The 18,617-nt window shown below is 33.5% G+C and overlaps 1 protein-coding gene and 1 long non-coding RNA gene across 2 annotated transcripts; one reads left to right on the top strand and one right to left on the bottom strand.

Annotated features, from left to right (window-relative positions):
- Positions 1-508: 508 nt before the first annotated feature.
- LOC125051140 (protein Wnt-1) lies at positions 509-15,879 on the top strand. The gene is made up of 4 exons (XM_047651304.1): positions 509-745; positions 4,748-5,010; positions 12,723-13,021; positions 13,736-15,879. Exons 1-4 carry the CDS (start codon positions 654-656, stop codon positions 14,261-14,263), a joined length of 1,182 nt encoding a protein of 393 aa, XP_047507260.1. The 5' UTR covers positions 509-653; the 3' UTR covers positions 14,264-15,879.
- Positions 15,880-17,631: 1,752 nt separating this feature from the next.
- On the bottom strand, positions 17,632-18,452 carry LOC125051228. The gene is made up of 2 exons (XR_007117256.1): positions 18,135-18,452; positions 17,632-17,759 (listed from the first exon to the last, which is right to left on the bottom strand). It is a non-coding gene; the product is annotated as an uncharacterized LOC125051228 (long non-coding RNA).
- Between the last annotated feature and the right edge of the window lie 165 nt (positions 18,453-18,617).

Genomic DNA, 18,617 nt, shown 5'->3' on the forward strand with positions numbered 1-18,617 from the left:
AATTAAATAATGCTTAAGAAAAAATAATTAAGTTCTAATAAATTACTATAGCTTTCCGCCCTTTATATGAAAAATAACGTTATTGCGGTTGTGGGTCCACGCATATCTATTGCGTTTGATATATGGTAAAAAGAAGTGAAGTTGCTTGAATTTTTTATTATTCAGGCCTTGTATAATTTATTTTGTTGAATAGGTATTCAAAAACAGTGTCTATACCTTGTCTATTATTTAAAAATAAAAATACTTTATTTTTAAAGGAAACTCCAAATATATAATAATCATAGCTATAGACAACAAAAATATTAAAAATAAACCTAACTCCATTAACCAATTTATATAAAACAACATACCGCAAACAAATTAAAAACTATAAAGTAGGTACCGCTTCACTTTAATCATTAGCAAATATTTTAATCTAATTAAGGTACCGACAACAATATTAAAACTCATTAGTAAATTAAATTCATTATCCATACCGATGTAACAATACATTATCTAACCTTGCATAACTCAATGACCCGTCAAAAAAATGTCGGGCGGTAATCCAGGTAAGTCCTCCCACCATAGCTCCGCCTTGGCACTGCCGGACAGTCAACTCGTCAGATAGTTATGTTTCGAGCCGCAGCGCGCATGTGACCGGTCCGCCCATTACGATGAAGTGTTTGTGCCTGTTAGTGCTTTTTCTGTGTTTGCGGTGCGAATGTGCCGGCAGCAAGCCGCGCAGAGGACGCGGCAGCATGTGGTGGTAAGTGACGTTTGGCTTGACATTGACATATGTAACGTTGTCAAGTTTTGTTTTTGTTCGAAATTCAAATGTAGGTCAAGATTCTATGAAATCAGGACATTATCATATATTCTATGTAATGGAACTGTGGTTGAGTTAATATGTTAAGAATATTTAATAGGCATAAATGAATTCCTATAAATTTAAAATTCGAACATGTATCAAATCCAAGTAAGATAAATGCGCAGTAAACTTTACGTAGTTAATAAATTAACCAGTTATACAGATGCTAAATGATTAATACTAATCAATAAATTACGTGTTTGTAAGCGTTGAAAGTTTAATTAATTTTAATTACACCGCAAACGTTGTTAAATATGCTAATATAAATTTAATTTGGTAGTTCAAAGTAGTCGGTAGGATGAAAACAACAAGCAATGCACAGCATTATGCAGTATTTTGTTAGATTTAGCAGTCTAATTAATAAAAATGTATAGTTGACTTTAAAACATAACCTATAAAAAACGTTCTAAATACAAAAATTCTTTACTATTTTTTCTTACGGCTTTAATTATTTATTAGGGCTATTTCATAGGAATAAAATTAGAACTAAAAAGTGAAAGGATTGTAGCTGAGTGATGCGTGTCTCCATGACAGACAGGAGTAGACATTTATTTGAATACACTATCACTTGGCTCCTGTTATGTAACACTTAATCCTTTCCATAGACCAAAGAATTTACTGGAAAAGACCAGCACAATACTTCATTGTAATATTTGATTTGTATAATTTATAGTAGGTAAAAAATATAATTTTATATAAAGTGTACTAACTAAAATAATATTTTCTTAAATATTTCTGACACAGTATATTTTCCTAAAGAAAGTATATTTGTATATATTAAAAATCTATTTTTTTTAAAGACTAAATCACAACTACTTACTTTTCAAATTATAAAAGCTTTTATTATAATAAAATATCATAATCGTTTGTTCAAAAAGACAATAGTTTTTAACTTATTGAATTAAAAACATGAATAATGATTATTAATTTATTTAAATGGTTTGTACTACTTACACCACCACAACAGCGCTTTCTAAGACACTTTCTGTCACGTACCAGCTCTTTCTTTTCTTACAAGTACTATAAATTTGTGACAAATATTATTTTTGTCATATCAAACATTCACTAAAAACTTCATCGGTCAACAATTGTTTTATCTAACTCCTAATTATAATGAGTATAGGAATAATTTAATTACACTATAGATTTCTCCGCTGGCTGACTTCATTTTATTTAAATGAAAACAATTGTTAGGACATTGGTTTGATGAAGCCGTCGCAGCGCGCGCGTCGGTAAATTGCTAACAACCGACGGTATTTCTTTGTACCAATTAACTAATCTGCTAAAGTAGGGATTAATTAAGCGGTAATTATCATTTCATTTATCGTAACATTATGTAACTATAATTATTAAAATATTCATCGTTTAGAACTTTATTACTAAGACATGTTAGTTAAAGCGCATGACATATAATCTGGACATCTTTAGATTGATTTTCACTGAAAATATAGTTGTTCCATGTTTATACTCATATACATATATACTTAAGACAAAAATGAATTTTTTTAAATGTATAATTAATGGTTTTTACTGAATAAGTTGTGAGTTCTATAACATTTTTAATTCTGTGTTAAACTTATCATTTATCACTATGTCACTATTAACAAACAGTGGCTCGTGTTCGTTGTGCAAACAAACAAACATAATTATTTTTATAGTATCTCAGAAATTCTTAAGTTAAGTTTAACTATTTAACGCAGTTATTAATCAAAGATATTCTTCGTGTAATTTTATTTTTAAATATAATTGAATCGATGGTAAATTTTTCATACCATATATACAGTTTATATCTTTAATATATAAAAAAAAACATTAAAACATGTATTATAAAACATCACACGTACGTAATATTATATTACAATAAAAATTCGCGTCGTCATAATTATTATAATCACAGCCATTTTAAGAAGACCTCTTTTATTGGAAGCAGTTTTGATATTCATGAATCATAGGAGGCTGGTGACAGGTCCTTATAAACTGGACGGCTCAATATTTTGACGCCTAACATGGTAACAAATTACATAATGAAATCTTAATTTGTATTCAAACAGCGTGTCTCGATTTGCCAACAGACATTTAGAGGCAGTTTATACACTTATGATTTTTATACAAAATAAGCTTTTCGCATGACCCGAATCCCGAATTTATTTTATACTTATTCTGGTATCTTAGATTAAAATCGCATCGAAATCCATTAAGTAGTTTATAACATAAAACTATAGACGGTTTTATACTAGAAGAAGCCGAAGCGAGGAAATGTGAAAAAATAAGTGTGAAACACAATTAAATTTTTCTATTGTATTTTCTATATCAAAATTAATCATTAATAAATTTCACAACAAGCCTTCTCCATATCAAAATGTGTCGTGTTTGGGTCAATGTTAAATTAAATGGGCTAGAAACAAACTCATAAGATAAAATTACATTCATATAATATAAATTTAAAAAATATTATAATCTGACTGTAATACCGTCGAAAATGGTAATTTTTCGGTAATACCAGTAAAGTTAATTGATTAAATTAGTAAAAATACACTAATCATCTTTGAAATAACTGTAAAAAGATATATGCCATTCTAGAATTTAGGCAAAATGTTAGCCGTGTTACCAATTACAAGTACACCCACATTCATCAATTTGTCTAATAAATAACCCCTTTAACGTGTATTTTAGTAGAAAGCTAAAGAACTAGTTAATCAAATTCGGTCAGTCCGTTCACCGTTCAAATTGAATCATATCGAAGTAATTAACAGCAGCGAAATTCAAGAGAAACTTTAATTATCCAAACGACCAGAACTCAAGTAAATATTTGTTATTTTGACACATTCACACAGTCTTTATCTCTGTCCAAACATTGAGTTTGCTCGTGAAAGGTATTCACGATTTTTTCTTGAGGATCTCATCTGTTTTATTTGATTTCCTACCAAAGTGACAAGTGTAAAGGACTTTACGCACGGACAGACAAATATACTTTGTTTTTAGTTATGTCAATAACCCAGAGCGTTCTCATAGTTTCGGTTTTGAGGTCAAACTTGTATTGGTTTAATTTTGAGTTTGTCAGTTGAGAATTTAAAGTTTTGTTATAACTGGACACGTAAGATTAATATTAAGATATTCTAGATATACCATTGAATATATTCTATAATCGTGGAGTGACTATTTAGTTCAATAAGTATATTGTTAAATTCGAACATTCAAACCATCGTTAACCAAGCCGTCCGTCAACAAATTCTCGAAGGAAATAGTCCAAGAACCCGTCCATATTTACGCAACACTCGACTACAAAGAAAAGTAAATAATGGAGCATAGTGATATCCGAGTTCACTTGTTTTTCTGAGATAAACCTTCATTATGTAATATTTAATACATACAGACCTAGATATGTAACGGGTAATGTGTATAACGTGTATAGTTTAAGAGGTTGAGCGTGGGTGGCGAGTTGTATTCTGTTTGAAATGTTTCGCGTGTATACATATGAAGTGAGTCGGGGAAATGCAGAGTCAACACGTTGAGCTGATGTGCTCGCGATGTGGATGTGTTTGCCCCGGCCCTTGAAGATTAATGCGCGACGCAAATATTTGTCTAAACGTCTGCGGATTGACAGTTCGGTCGTCAATTGTTTGTTGTCTTCGAAAACGAGCATTTCATTCTGGGCACCGATTGCCCTAAGTGGCGTTTTGTTAGGTTTTTTTAACAATAGTTTTTGCATTGTCTCACGTGATAACGGACGATCTACTGTTTTACTACCTGTTACTTTCACATATTATACGTGAAATTACAAAGGTTTCGAAAATAGTTTTTTAAAAAGGCGCTGTTTGTACACCTATCTTGTCGAAGATAAGTTTAACCATTAATATAATTTATATCTTTAGAAGTTAATTTGGTTTTATTTTGTTCTAGGGGCATAGCTAAAGCAGGGGAACCAAATAATCTATCACCACTATCCCCTGGAGTTCTTTATATGGACCCAGCGGTCCACGCGACGCTAAGGCGGAAGCAAAGAAGACTAGCCAGAGAAAACCCTGGGGTTCTAGCAGCAGTTGCTAAAGGAGCAAACATGGCGGTAACAGAATGCCAACACCAGTTTAAATACAGAAGGTGGAACTGCTCCACCAGAAATTTCCTGAGAGGGAAGAATCTATTCGGCAAAATTGTAGATAGAGGTAAGGATAAATATTAGGTACATTCATTTTGAAATTAATGCTTTACGACGTAAATGGCTAAACCAATGACTATAGTCTATGATTAAAAATCTATAGTGTTCTATAGTCATATTGTCATAACATTTATTTGTCGTTCCCAAGTCTCAAAATCAATATCTTAAAGTTCTTATAATTAATTAAATCAAAAGTCTAGTTTGTTAAATTAATTTCTTAATATAGTTAAAACTATGATAAAACATAGAAAAGATTTTAACACATTATTTACTTGACATCACGTCGATATTAAAACATTTAAAATGTACTTATAACATTCAACAATATTTTACACGATTATAAAGTCACCAAAACCCCTTTGCCTACCTACTGCAGTGCAGACTGCTTTAATAAACATAAAATTTTTGTTACATAAATTGTTTATTATGGACTTAATTAGTTATAAATTCTGATAAAGACTGACAAGTTAATGTCCGGACCCCGATTATCCTTTGCCAATATTAAATAAAAACTGAACAAAGAAACATAAATAGCGAATATAAGAACACGCGTAATTCGTTTGTCTTAACAAAAGAAACAAAACACTCAAATAATGTAAGATGATAAATGTCTACAAAGCTTCAAGTGAAATCCTTAAAAAACATGATCAAATCTTTCAATGCAGAATTTGTTAAAAAACCTTAACAAAAAGACTCTAATCCCGGTTACAAAGAGTGGCTACAAATTAAGTGATATCTTCACTTGGCAACCCTTTTTAAAAGATGTTATCTCCATTCACCGGGAGGGTAGCTCATCGGTGGCAGATATAAAAGACTCATCAAGATAAAACATCCTGGATCAATTACACGACCATGTGACATCCCAAATCCCGTTCGAGGTCCCTTTTCATTATGCCCTCTGATTTATTTCGATACGAGACTAATTCCCTAGGCTGTATTTATATAACTGTACCTAACTATTCGTATAATTTAATAGTCTTTCAATTTGACTAGACGAGATTTTATCGATAGATTCAAATCAGCAAATATCCATTACCATAAAAATACCGGTTATGCTACTAAATTCATTGGTCACTTACTAAATCACAGACTCCATAATTTATCAGTAAATGTATGTATGTCTTATTTTGTATATGAATAATGTTGTAATGGCCACGTAATAATAAAAAGGCGAGATTAAATTCATAAAAGGTGCACTTACGAAAATTAAAATGTTATCAAGGTAAACTTGTTTTGTCAACGTTGGAAAGTGAAAACTTTATTGGTATTGGAATAAGGGCTAAAGTGTTCGTCATGTTTGAAGGGAAACGCAAGAGTTATTTTGTAGCTTGAATCAGAACTGCCCTATCTCCGGTGTCCGATTTCGATGCTTTGTACGCGATACGCCTTATTATAAGCCTGCGAACTGCGAACATCTGGTCTGTACAAGCATTATTGGCTTATAGCAAAAAAACAGCGAGTATTGTAAATTCAATCTGATTCTCAGTTTTTTATCCGAATCTAATGTTATTTAAAACCAAAACAAACAAAAGTTGAATGAACGTAACGTTTTAGAAATGGATCGGAAATGCATTTAACAAAAAAGCGTTTCTCAGATAGATCGGAGTTCAGGCCGCATTAAGGGGGTTATCTACAAAATTAAGAGCTTTCGCTCCCGTATCTCGGTCTAATTCGATCTCATTTTCAATTCGGGACGATATCGGGATTGGTCTAAGAAATCTGGGAGAGCTACGGTTATTGACCCTTTTACTTCTGTTAATTAAATGCGCAAACGCTTTCTGTATGATATTGTTTCTATTAACTTGCACTTTGAAAACGGTCCAGCGGTCGAGACAGGTCATCTGTGGCTACGCTAAAAGCTTTCTGGAATCAGAGATAAAGTATATTGTTGCCGATACTAAACAGATGATTGCCCTTTCGAACTAAATAAATTATTAATTTAATTCCGTATAGACATAAACCATTGAAAATATTATTAGTTACAAATAGCTAGATTTATATGTTTACACAACATTAATATTATACTGATTGAAAAAAAACTAGTCGAGTCGATAGCCGGAGGCAAGAATATACCTGTTAGTGCGTGAATGTACAGGTAAATCAAAAAGAATAATTTTGGTCCCAAAGCGATTAGCTCCATCTTATTTATGTAAGTAGAATAATGTAAATTGCTGAGACAGAACCAATTAACGCGATAAAATTCATTAATACGAAACCAGCAATTACTCAGCGAGATAGTCTTTTTTTATTAGCCCAAGCGACGGATACCAGAATTGAATACTTCTGTCAATCATAAATCGGAATCTAGAATTTTATCATATCGAGAATGTAGACTTTAATATTAAAACATACTTCAAATAAAAGATAGGAATATTTTTTCTAAATTAAAACAAGATAAAGCAGAGTATACGGACCACCGCCGTCATGATAATTTAATTCTATAAAAAGAGCAAGAGCTGGTACAAAATTTATGTTATATGCGTGTGCATTTAGAGCATATTACTTTATTAAAAGCAGCCAGGGCGGGCGCCGAGTGTTCACGTGGATCAGGTATTATGGCCAGCCGCAAATATCTCGCGATAAACTTTTAAATACATTGCAATTACATTCATTTAAGAAATATCCATAAAAATGCAGCTGATAGCGGCGGGAGCACACAACGCTAGTCATAAAACAATCGTAAATATGCGTTTTGGAATCGCTACAACTCGATTTCTGAATAGGGTCTCCCTGTTATAATTACAGTTGGGTCGGACAAAGGCCCCCCAGATGGAACACGAATGATTACTAATATACATGTCGACACGCCATTGATGAGTTGACGCGACATCTTCATCTCTTTGTGGTGTAAACCTCAAGGATCGTATTAACACAAATGATGACAACGGTACAATAGTCGGGCTTTTATACGACGGGTCATTGTTGACCCGAGAATAGAAAAATATATAGGTCCGGGACCCCGCGGCGCGGCCTCCTGCGGCGTAGTTTAGCGATGCGACTATAATCGTACACGCTCTACGGAAGCCACGTTTACACCTATCGCTGCTCCTAATAGCAGGTAACTCGGCCAATAAAACGACCTTTCCAAATATTTCCTGTTTTGAAGGTTCATATGTATGCCTCGAGTCGAAGATTCCATCGCCGTGGGCGGATAAAACGTATAAAACCATCTTAACCGAAAATAAAACGGATATAAAATTCCCCCGACGAAATATTTAATGCTCAATTAGATAAGCGTTTTGGGTTTTGTGTTTTGTATTGTTTTCAATATTACGATCAGCTTAATGTCGAGCTCATGTATGCGCTCAATCCAAAAAGTTTATTTAAAATTATTGCAATGATTGTAAATCTTGATCTCTCATTATGAATAGTTTTAAATCAAATTATTTTCGGTACTTTTTCTATAGTTTCAAAACAAACGTCTTTGTTCGTCGTGTGAATGGCCAGGAGTGGACTGGTAGCGAGTGGTAGCGTTTACTGCTTTGTGCCACTCACAATGAGTGATATATTACCGGCTTCGAGTTCTGAATTGTCGCCGAGATGCCTCCGGTGAGCCGTTGTCAAGAAATAATCACCCTCAGATAGCAGAACGAAAATGAATTATTGCTCTTTATTACGCCATTGAACCTATTCTTCAAATTGCAGCCAAAATTCACGACATTTAAATTGAAAACGATTTTGTGAACAAAAGGACAAGTATCGAAGATAATTTGAGCTCCTTAAAACACAAACCTCATAATATAGTAGCTTATAATGCAATAAAATAGTGGCATAATGTGGTCGTAAAAGAAAAAGACACAAATGAATGACTTCATTGCCCTTCTCTGATAGAACGATTTCTAAACCGGCAAAACATCGTATTATAAAACGCAGTGATTTATGGTTGTTTTGAGTAATTACGGCTCATCAAATTTGAATAATGCCACTCGCAATAAATAATAACGTACGAGAGGTGCGACGCGCGAACCGTCATAAGTCAATCCTTCAAATTAATCTTTTCAAGAAACACTTCATCGTGATGGCTTAATGCGACGGAATATATTTAATTAGTACATTAATTTCGAATTATTTAATGGTCTGTTTTGTTAGGCCAGGTGTTCATCAAGATGTCAACAGTGATTAAGTTTTATTTAGCGCTCTCGCTCAGGTGGATTTACGATTTTTTGACTTTTATAAATCCTGAACGACTCGCATTAACTGTCAATCCCGGGGACGCATTATCGTCCGATGTAAACCGCCATCATGATCATTTATTATCCGCGCAGATAATCAACAGACAGCACTTTATTATCAGTTATAATAATAATTTACTTTTATAGATTCGCATTACTCGTTCTTATTTGATCGTGCTCGATGTGGCTAGAATGTCTTAGTGAATGCGGGGTTGACATTTGAAGTGCCCGAATCGATTATAAAACTTGACTAATCTTTATTTGTATTAGCAGTTACGGTGTCAGATTATGGTTGTTTGGGCAGTTAATTAAGACTTTAGAATGAATTTACATTTATTTAATGCCGTGACAAATGTGTTCCCTCGAACAGAGCCTTATTACATCTGTCATAATTTTTCTACGTCGCGATTTATTTGCAATGCGACAATCCGCTTTATTCTCCTGAGATATCGATGGGATGCCAGCGATATAAATTGAATTATTTATAGTTTAATAAATAATTCGCGTGTAGACAAAGAGTCGAGTTGTCAAACGAGGTAGTGAATCATCTAAGGAATAATTAGAATATTCCGGTTCCTGTTTTCCGTTATGTCTAAGTAAGAGTAGCGAATAAAAATCTCAGCGGGTGGACAGCTGTGGCAGATGTGTTGGAGACAAGTACCACGTGGTGGGCCACCTGGTGGAGGCGCCCCGTCGACGGACCTCCGACACTGACTCATACGAATATCCGTGTGTTTATCGCTTTTATATTCGACTATCGATCTGGCCTGGCATCTTGTCACTGTCGCATTCTATTTCTGATTCTATACAGTATTAAAAACGAACAAATTGTAACTCACTTTCCAACTGCAAAGCAGATTTCGATTAATTTCTCACATTTTGGTTATTTCCGGCTAACTTTTATCTAATATATAAAATTCTCGTGTCACAGTTTTCGTTGCCATACTCCTCCGAAACGGCTTGACAGATTCTCATGAAATTTTGTGTGCATATTGGGTATGTCTGAGAATCGGACAACATCTTTTCATCCCCCTAAATGTTAAGGATAGTCCACCCCTAATATATTTTTTTAATTTTTGGATAAATTTTTCTTCCATATTTTTTTTATGATACAACATTAAAAAATACATACAACCCCTAATTTTCACCCCTCTACGACCAACCCCTATTTTTTATTATAAATGATATACATGGCAAAACGACGTTTGCCGGATCAGCTAGTATTAAATAACAAATATATAACATTAACAAACTTTATTACACAGAAATTTCCTAGTTTAAATTTCACTATTGGATCTTTTAAATTGCATTTATTTTGAAGGAAATTCTCCTTCAAAACATTGACATTGAGTGATGGCGAAATTGACATTAAAATTCCAGCTCCAACATCCCAAGTAATTGCTGAATAAAAATTGATAAAATGCGTTTCTGTTTCGTTTCAAATAAGAACAAAAAGATACCTCCGTTGCCAGGCCGTAATTTATATCCATGTACGATGACAACTCAATAAAAAAATGATTCCATTTGCTTATTGAGCCCTTAATAACGATGCTTCGTTCCACATAATATTATAAATAACGAGATACGTCTTTTATAGCAGTGATTTTATATGCCACGAACGCCTGACCACTGAATAAATGGCTTGTATAAAATCGCGCTTAGCTTAGCAGATTCAACGATGTTGCTTTAGTAAAATCGAGGTTGAGACCGAAAGGGTACAAGCCAGTTGGCAGTAAGAGCCCACCCAGAGAAGTTATCAATTTAGCATCAGAAATATTAATGTGGCATAGATATCGCTTGATTATCAAGTATTTTAATCGCTTTATCAATGAATGTTTATTATTTTTGTATAATTATTAAGAATTCTACTACTTTGGTAAGAATAGTTTTATCAGTCACACTATTTAATGGTAATGTGTATGTATAAATAAGTGTTATCCGCGACTTCGCCTGTTAATTACAGATATGTAAAAAGCCGTACCTAGAGTCATTAAATTAAGATTGCTAATTAAGCCATTTAGTAAATATGTAAATAAGTTTACCATACTTCGAATGGGAAATTAAATATGAATTTTACTATGCTTCCTTAAATCAGTTGGCAACTAATCGGGCATTAAGTTCATAACTGAGTTGCACAATTTTTTAAGTACAAATCTATTATTAGATATAATTAAATTGTATTCTCTCTTCCAATTTAAAAGTAAAGTCACGGGCAATGATCAGTTTATTTGTGCTCCAAGCACGATAAGAATCTTATTGATTAAAAGGAATGCAATTGGTTTTTAATAGACATCCTTCAACAATAAAAACGGTGAAATATTATTTCGACGCTTGCGCAGTTGGAGGTTTAATTCACTAACAGTTTACTGCCTTTTAAAATCATCTTAATGCAATCTTGATTGCGAATAAATTTAGGAATTCTTAAGTAAATATTTTAACGAACGAATTAATTTATAATTATAATAAAGTAAACTAAAATACAAGAATTTATGTGGATTTTTTGGCAGATCTTAATTAATGTTTAAATGTTTGTTTCATTAAATTATTTTCATTATTTTGTTTCGTTATTCTTTAGGTACAGTAAAATAATTTATGCAAATGTCATTATGTACATTAAAACGTTGCGTTAAAGCGATTCGATTAAAATGTTTTGTCTATAATCGATTAAGTAGTATCGATGTTCGAGATTCGATACGCGCCATTCGATTGTAATGATCAAATTTATAATCCGGCGGGTAGGTACGGCCTTTTATTTTCGATCGACGATACTCTTTCTTTAATTGTATTTTATGAGTATTTGATTCTAATGCTGAGCCATTAATTATTTATAGTTCGATTTGAGATATCGATTTATGAGATGAATGTATCGGATTGTATTGTAATGTCATAATTATTTATTGATCGCGGCTTTAACCATTTTTATAAATTTGTACTGCCTTTAGTAAAAGATATTCCTGCTAACAAATAAATTACGCGATCAAAAAATTGTCTTAATGATTGCCATACACTAACGTGCAAATATAACTAAATTATTTGAATGTCAACATTACATACAAACTTATAGCGTGATTAAATTACTATAGTTAGGATGAAGTAGTCTTAATGTAGAAACAAAATGATTATGTTACGTAATGCCAATTAAGTGATTTTTGGGGTCTGATGCCCTACCGACTGCAATTTGATTACGCATCCAAATATTTTCATTTAATACCAAACATATTAATGTGATGAAGATTTTTTGTTCCTTCACCTCGAGCGATAATAAAATTTGATTAAAATATGGGACCCTCCGTTGTGGGATGAATTAATTATAAAAATACCAAACATGTCTATGTGAAATATTATAAAATGTTTATTCAAAAATAATATCACGGCAAAAAGTCGCTACCTGCCTTCGCAGGATTTTAGCAATTTGTTATTTTGGCCACTTAAGAATGAAAAGTAAACATTTTTATAAATTCACTTTGCAATTCTATCTGTGAGAGAAAATGCGTGTTACATTACTTCTAACTTATTGAAAATATTACAATATTATTATTTTTTGCAGGGTGTCGAGAAACAGCGTTCATTTACGCGATCACCAGCGCGGGCGTAACACATGCAGTATCACGAGCATGCGCCGAAGGTTCCATAGAATCTTGCACGTGTGATTATTCGCACGTCGACCGCGCCCCCCATCGCTCAAGAGCCGCTGCTGCCGCCAACGTTCGCGTCTGGAAATGGGGGGGATGCAGTGATAACATTGGCTATGGTTTCAAGTTCAGCAGGGAATTTGTTGACACGGGCGAGAGAGGCAAAACTTTAAGAGAGAAAATGAATCTACATAACAACGAGGCTGGGAGAATGGTGAGTAATCACGTCATATCGCACTTGATATAAACACTCGTGGACTTCTCAAGTGGTTGAGCTATCGTACAATCATTCGTCAGCCACTTGACATGTCATAGGATGTAATTATGCGTCGGCCAGCCAGTCCATCGCGCGGCGAATGCGCAAGGCACCCATTCGTCGCGCTTGGGTTGCCCCCTCCCACATTACACCTACATTTGCATATCCACTATTCATTCCTGCCTAAGACATCAAGGGACAGGCGCCTCGAGCTACCCAAAGAATCATTAACATCTAATTCCCGTCACAATGGACGCGCTGGGTGTCCGCCTGATGAATATTTACCACATTCCTTCAAATATTTAACACATATATGTATATGCTATATTTATCTACATGTGAAAGAAACAAAGAGCTCAGGCCATGTTCCGGAGCGTGCGCTATGAGATAGGAAAATATTTGCTGTCTCCATCCTCGCGTCATTTATCTACATTCTAAGAATGATGAATGCCCCTAGAATATGATTTATGATCTGTCCACGCGTTGTGACGATCGGCCCACCTTCTTTCGATTTGTAACAATTTGCTCGATCGTATGATTCGATCGATGAAGTGAGCGTTTAGGATCATCGATCACCATTGCCGCTTATCGAACGGATTGATGATATTCGAATAGACCTTTTTTTTGTTTGTAATGATGTATTTTGACATTAACGTTATTGTTTTCCCACAGCACGTGCAAACGGAGATGCGGCAGGAATGCAAATGCCACGGGATGTCTGGCTCTTGCACGGTTAAGACCTGTTGGATGCGGCTTCCAAGTTTCCGTTCGGTCGGCGACTCATTGAAAGACCGCTTCGACGGGGCATCGCGAGTGATGGTGTCTAACACGGACCTTGAAACGCCAGTGCAGCGAAACGACGCAGCCCCACACAGAGTTCCTCGCAGGGATCGATACAGATTCCAACTGCGACCGCACAACCCCGATCACAAATCACCGGGAGTCAAAGACCTCGTCTACTTGGAATCGTCGCCTGGTTTCTGCGAAAAGAATCCCCGGCTGGGTATACCCGGCACCCACGGGCGTACTTGCAACGACACGAGTATCGGAGTGGACGGCTGCGACCTCATGTGCTGCGGCCGCGGTTACCGGACTGAGACCATGTTCGTAGTGGAACGGTGCAATTGTACATTCCATTGGTGTTGTGAAGTGAAATGCAAATTGTGTCGCACGGAAAAAGTGGTACACACATGTTTATAGGTGCGTTAATCACGAGTCACGTGTGAATGAACACTTAGTGCCTCCAGCCAGTGACTCTAAAAAGACTTATGTACAGAGACTGATCGTTTGACTTATGTAAATAACTGTTTGTAACGGAATAATTCTAATTTATCCGAAATTAAAATATCCGAGAAATTTTCTCAACAAATAATGTGATCTAGTATTTTTACACTGACGTTCAGAGACTAATGAGACCAGTTTAGTGCGATTTATATCTTTAAATTTTGTCATCTATTTACAATGTTCGGACTGGACTTATTGGTGTCCTAACATGGTGAGCGCTTTACTTGAGTAATTGTTAATCGAATTGATAATTTTAAGACTACTTTAAATGGTATTTCTTAATATCATTTCAAAGTTTTTAATTTATTCCTAATGTTATGTTATACTTTAGTAAAACATAAATAATAATTTCGAACCATATTTTCGTTCAATTTATAATTTAGTGTCGAGTATATCGCGTTAACCGTTTTAAGACAGGAGCGAAATTATCTTGTAATTATAATTTTATATTAATTGTGGATTTATTTACGTGAGATTGCGTCTTAAGTGCATTAACATAAAGTGGCTTCTTGGGTGTTCAGAGATGAAGCCGCCCTTATCAGTGAATAAGTAGCACCATCGTAAAAGTGTCCCATATTACGAGATAAACGCTCCCGAGAATTTTAATTAAATATTAAAAGAATTAAATAATCAGTATTATAATATTGTGTGCGTGCAGCGTCCATACAAAGATAAAGAACGGAGCCGGACAGTTATAGATCTTAAACAGTTTATTTATTAAAGCATGTTTATGAACTTATACTTTCTGAAAGGTTTCCATTCTAAAAGTGCATGTCAGGTACGTATCAGCCTGTCAAATGTTTGACACACCAAATGACGGCATTTTATTGGTCATTAGTGTTTAGATATTCTAATAGAGACATTTGACAGACTGTCATTCAGTTAACAAACTGTTGATTAGGAAAAGGCGCAAAGCTTTTAACACGGCTATGGACTACCTTCGATAAAATATTCATAATTTATATGACTTAATAGGTAAACAGGTTTTTGATCTGTCAACAGTTTGTTGCTAATTTATAATCGTGAATGATACGATGTGATAATTATATTGTATTATTAGGTTAATAAATTTAGCTGAAATTCAATTTTTTAAGTATTTATTACATTTTAATAAGTGTTTCAATCAGATATGAATTATGTCAAAAGACTGAACTCATTTTAGCAACATTCGTTCGTTATTTTTAATCTTAGTTTTAAAACAGAATGTGATAACTATATTTTAAAATTAGAATTTCGAATCTACAAATCATTCTCGGCTTATGATTGGTCGATATTTGACAGACCGATGACAGCTAACAGTTTTAATTTTAGGTGCATGTAAATAATATTTTACCTTATTATTAAGTTATTTATGTGAATGTAGCATTTTAATTGTAATTATTAGTGTATTAAAATCAGCTGAACTTAACTGAATCTCAGGTCTTTATGATGAATTGAAAATTGATACGTGAACGATTGACCCATTTAATTATGTAAATACTATTTATGATTTAAATTTTCATTAGTCGTTACTGAAAATACAAAATTGATCTAAGAAATGGTTTTTTAATTTAATTTCTGTTTAATATGAAAATATTCTTATTTAATAAGAAATTATAGTGTTTTTTTTAATACAACAGGGGGCAATGATATTAAGTGACACAGTGCCCATGGACACTCACATTACCAGAAAGATCGCGAGCGTGTTGTGGGCCTATTAAGCGACAGTGCGCTCTTACTCTCAGTTGGACACGGGGCAGAAATATTTATATCTACATAGATATATTACGTGACTAGAGTCGGCAAAGCGAGACTGATAGACCTGAAGTTTTTGGTTATTGTAAATTGCACCTTAATATTAAGCAATAGATGCGCTAGAACAAGTCACCACAACATTTTATTGTACTATAACATTATCTAATGTCTTTCACTGGACTGGGATTAATATGTTATAGTAAAAATAAGTATATCTTTAATGTTACTGACATGAAGATATTGTGGTCATGAAATGTACAAGGCGCAAACAAGTATATTTGCAATGGTATTTAAATGTATTATAAGATTGTGTATCGCTTTAGTAGACCAACGGACCACTTAGGTTATCATTAACTAATCTTTGATTAGAAACAGTTCAGATTAGATGATACAGAAATCTAAATTAAAGAAATAAACATGGCTATTTCTCTCTGCGCACGCTATAATTTCTTTGGAGTGAAACTTTTAAATTGAAACCGCTGTGGCCTAATCCGATCAGAAGTTTTTTGGTTTTAATTTTTTCTACAATAAAGTTTACAAAAGAGACTTTTTGAATTACAACCTAGCGTATACCATGCCTAAAAGTAATATTATGTTGACTTAATTTTCTACAACACTAGTGAATAGCTTAAACTCAGGTAATGTTAGTTAAGTCTTAGTGTTTTGAGACTATGTTCGTGCGTCCGAAATACTGCACTTGCACTTATATTCCCTACACTAGGTTTATTTATAAACTCAAAAGGATTAGAAGGTTCTCTTTAGGCGTCTTATTGCTGTTTATCCCGGTTTTAAATAAAATTAATTTATTTTGAATAAAACTTATGCACTTTGTAAAATTCAATTGCGCGCGAGTCGCGTCAATTATCTGTGATTAGGCTAAAGTTCAAAGGAAATAACAAAAATGTTAATATATTTTTTTTATTGAGAATTTACAGCTTATTACTAACTTACTTACTAAATACAATGTTCTTTTACGCAATTAAATAAATCTTTACAAATAGTTAAGTACTAATAATATTAACTGGATCGGTAACAATAAAATTATTTTTTTCAACTATACAAATATATATCAAAGTAATAAACTAAGTAAAAATTGGTTAAGTAACACTTAACAGTTTACACACTTATAAAAAATGAAAGCATTATTAAAATTGTTAATGCTTCAAAAACTTAACAATTAATTTTGTGATTTCGTTTCAAAACTCCATTCCATTAAATAGTCCGGTCAGTTTAGACCAAAAAATGAGAGTGAAGTTACATAAAGTCCCAACAAGCTGAATTGACTTTATGTAACTTCGAATGTCTAAATTGACCGGACTATAAATACAAAATATTAGGAGTCATAAAATTAAATATATATCAAAAATGATACATTCACCTGTCATAATTCATAACAACAATTTCATTTTATTGCAAACGCAAACATAGGGCATTTGATAGCATGCAATTTTCTGAAACGGCTTTATTTCAAATAGAGCATTTTTCTGCGGCGCGAATATGAACTTGAATACAATAAATTAAAGTCGTTTTTTCCATGCAAGTGTTATGTCGAAAGTGAAAACTGTGTGTTGGTGGTCGGTTGTGCCTCAAGCGTATTCTCACGAGTATCGAGCTCAGGAAAATTTATGTTTATGAACTAAGAAATCTGTCATAAGTGATACGGATGGCTTCGCTGAATCTGAAAGAGCGTGAATAATTTTTCACGCAAAAGGACTTTAGGTTTAAGGTATCGCTTTAGTAAGTGTAATAAGTGATTTACCTAATAAGTATTTTATAGTGTCTTTTGAGAGCATTTTTTCTGGTTTTGAAAACCGAATCCGTGGTTCGGTATAACCATTGATACAAATATTAACAGTAAGTTTAGCTGGTATGGTTTTTTACACTGCATAGCGAGAGACATAATATAGAAACAGAATCTGATGACAGCAATTAAAAGAAAAATCTTAAGCGAGATGTTCAATCAAATGCCTTTGCAAGAGGCTGCAGAAAATCAAAATAAAATAAAATAGTTACAATCATAGGAATTATAACCATAGTAATAAATACCACTAACTTCAAGGCCCATCTAGGGCTCCTGTATAATCACACAACATTGTGTATCCTCACTTACAGGTGTAATAGGCAAATTCTGGTCAAAACATAAGACTTTATTGCAACATCAATTTCGATTTTATTTCATTTTTGCATTAAAACTCAACTCCGATATGCGTTTTGGAATTTATTTAATAATAAAATTGCAATAAAAGGTTCATAATACATTGAAATGCGCGTGTTGTTAGAATGCGCTACACACTTTTAAGATTAGTACTGTTCGGACTATACATCGCATTTTTGAAGGGTATGTCAAATTCGCACAGAGTTCATGCTGAGGGATTTTACAACACTTGCATACCTTAAGAATCGACTTTGTATATACAAATGTGTTCTGAAGATTTTCATGAAGATTTATATTTCAGAAAATCGTATTAAAAATATCTTAGTGATCTCGATGTTGTAAAATCTTAGTCTCTTTCACAGACGATTATATCAGATAGAA

Source organism: Pieris napi, chromosome 7 (assembly GCF_905475465.1).
Source record: "Pieris napi chromosome 7, ilPieNapi1.2, whole genome shotgun sequence".
NCBI lineage: Eukaryota > Metazoa > Arthropoda > Insecta > Lepidoptera > Pieridae > Pieris > Pieris napi.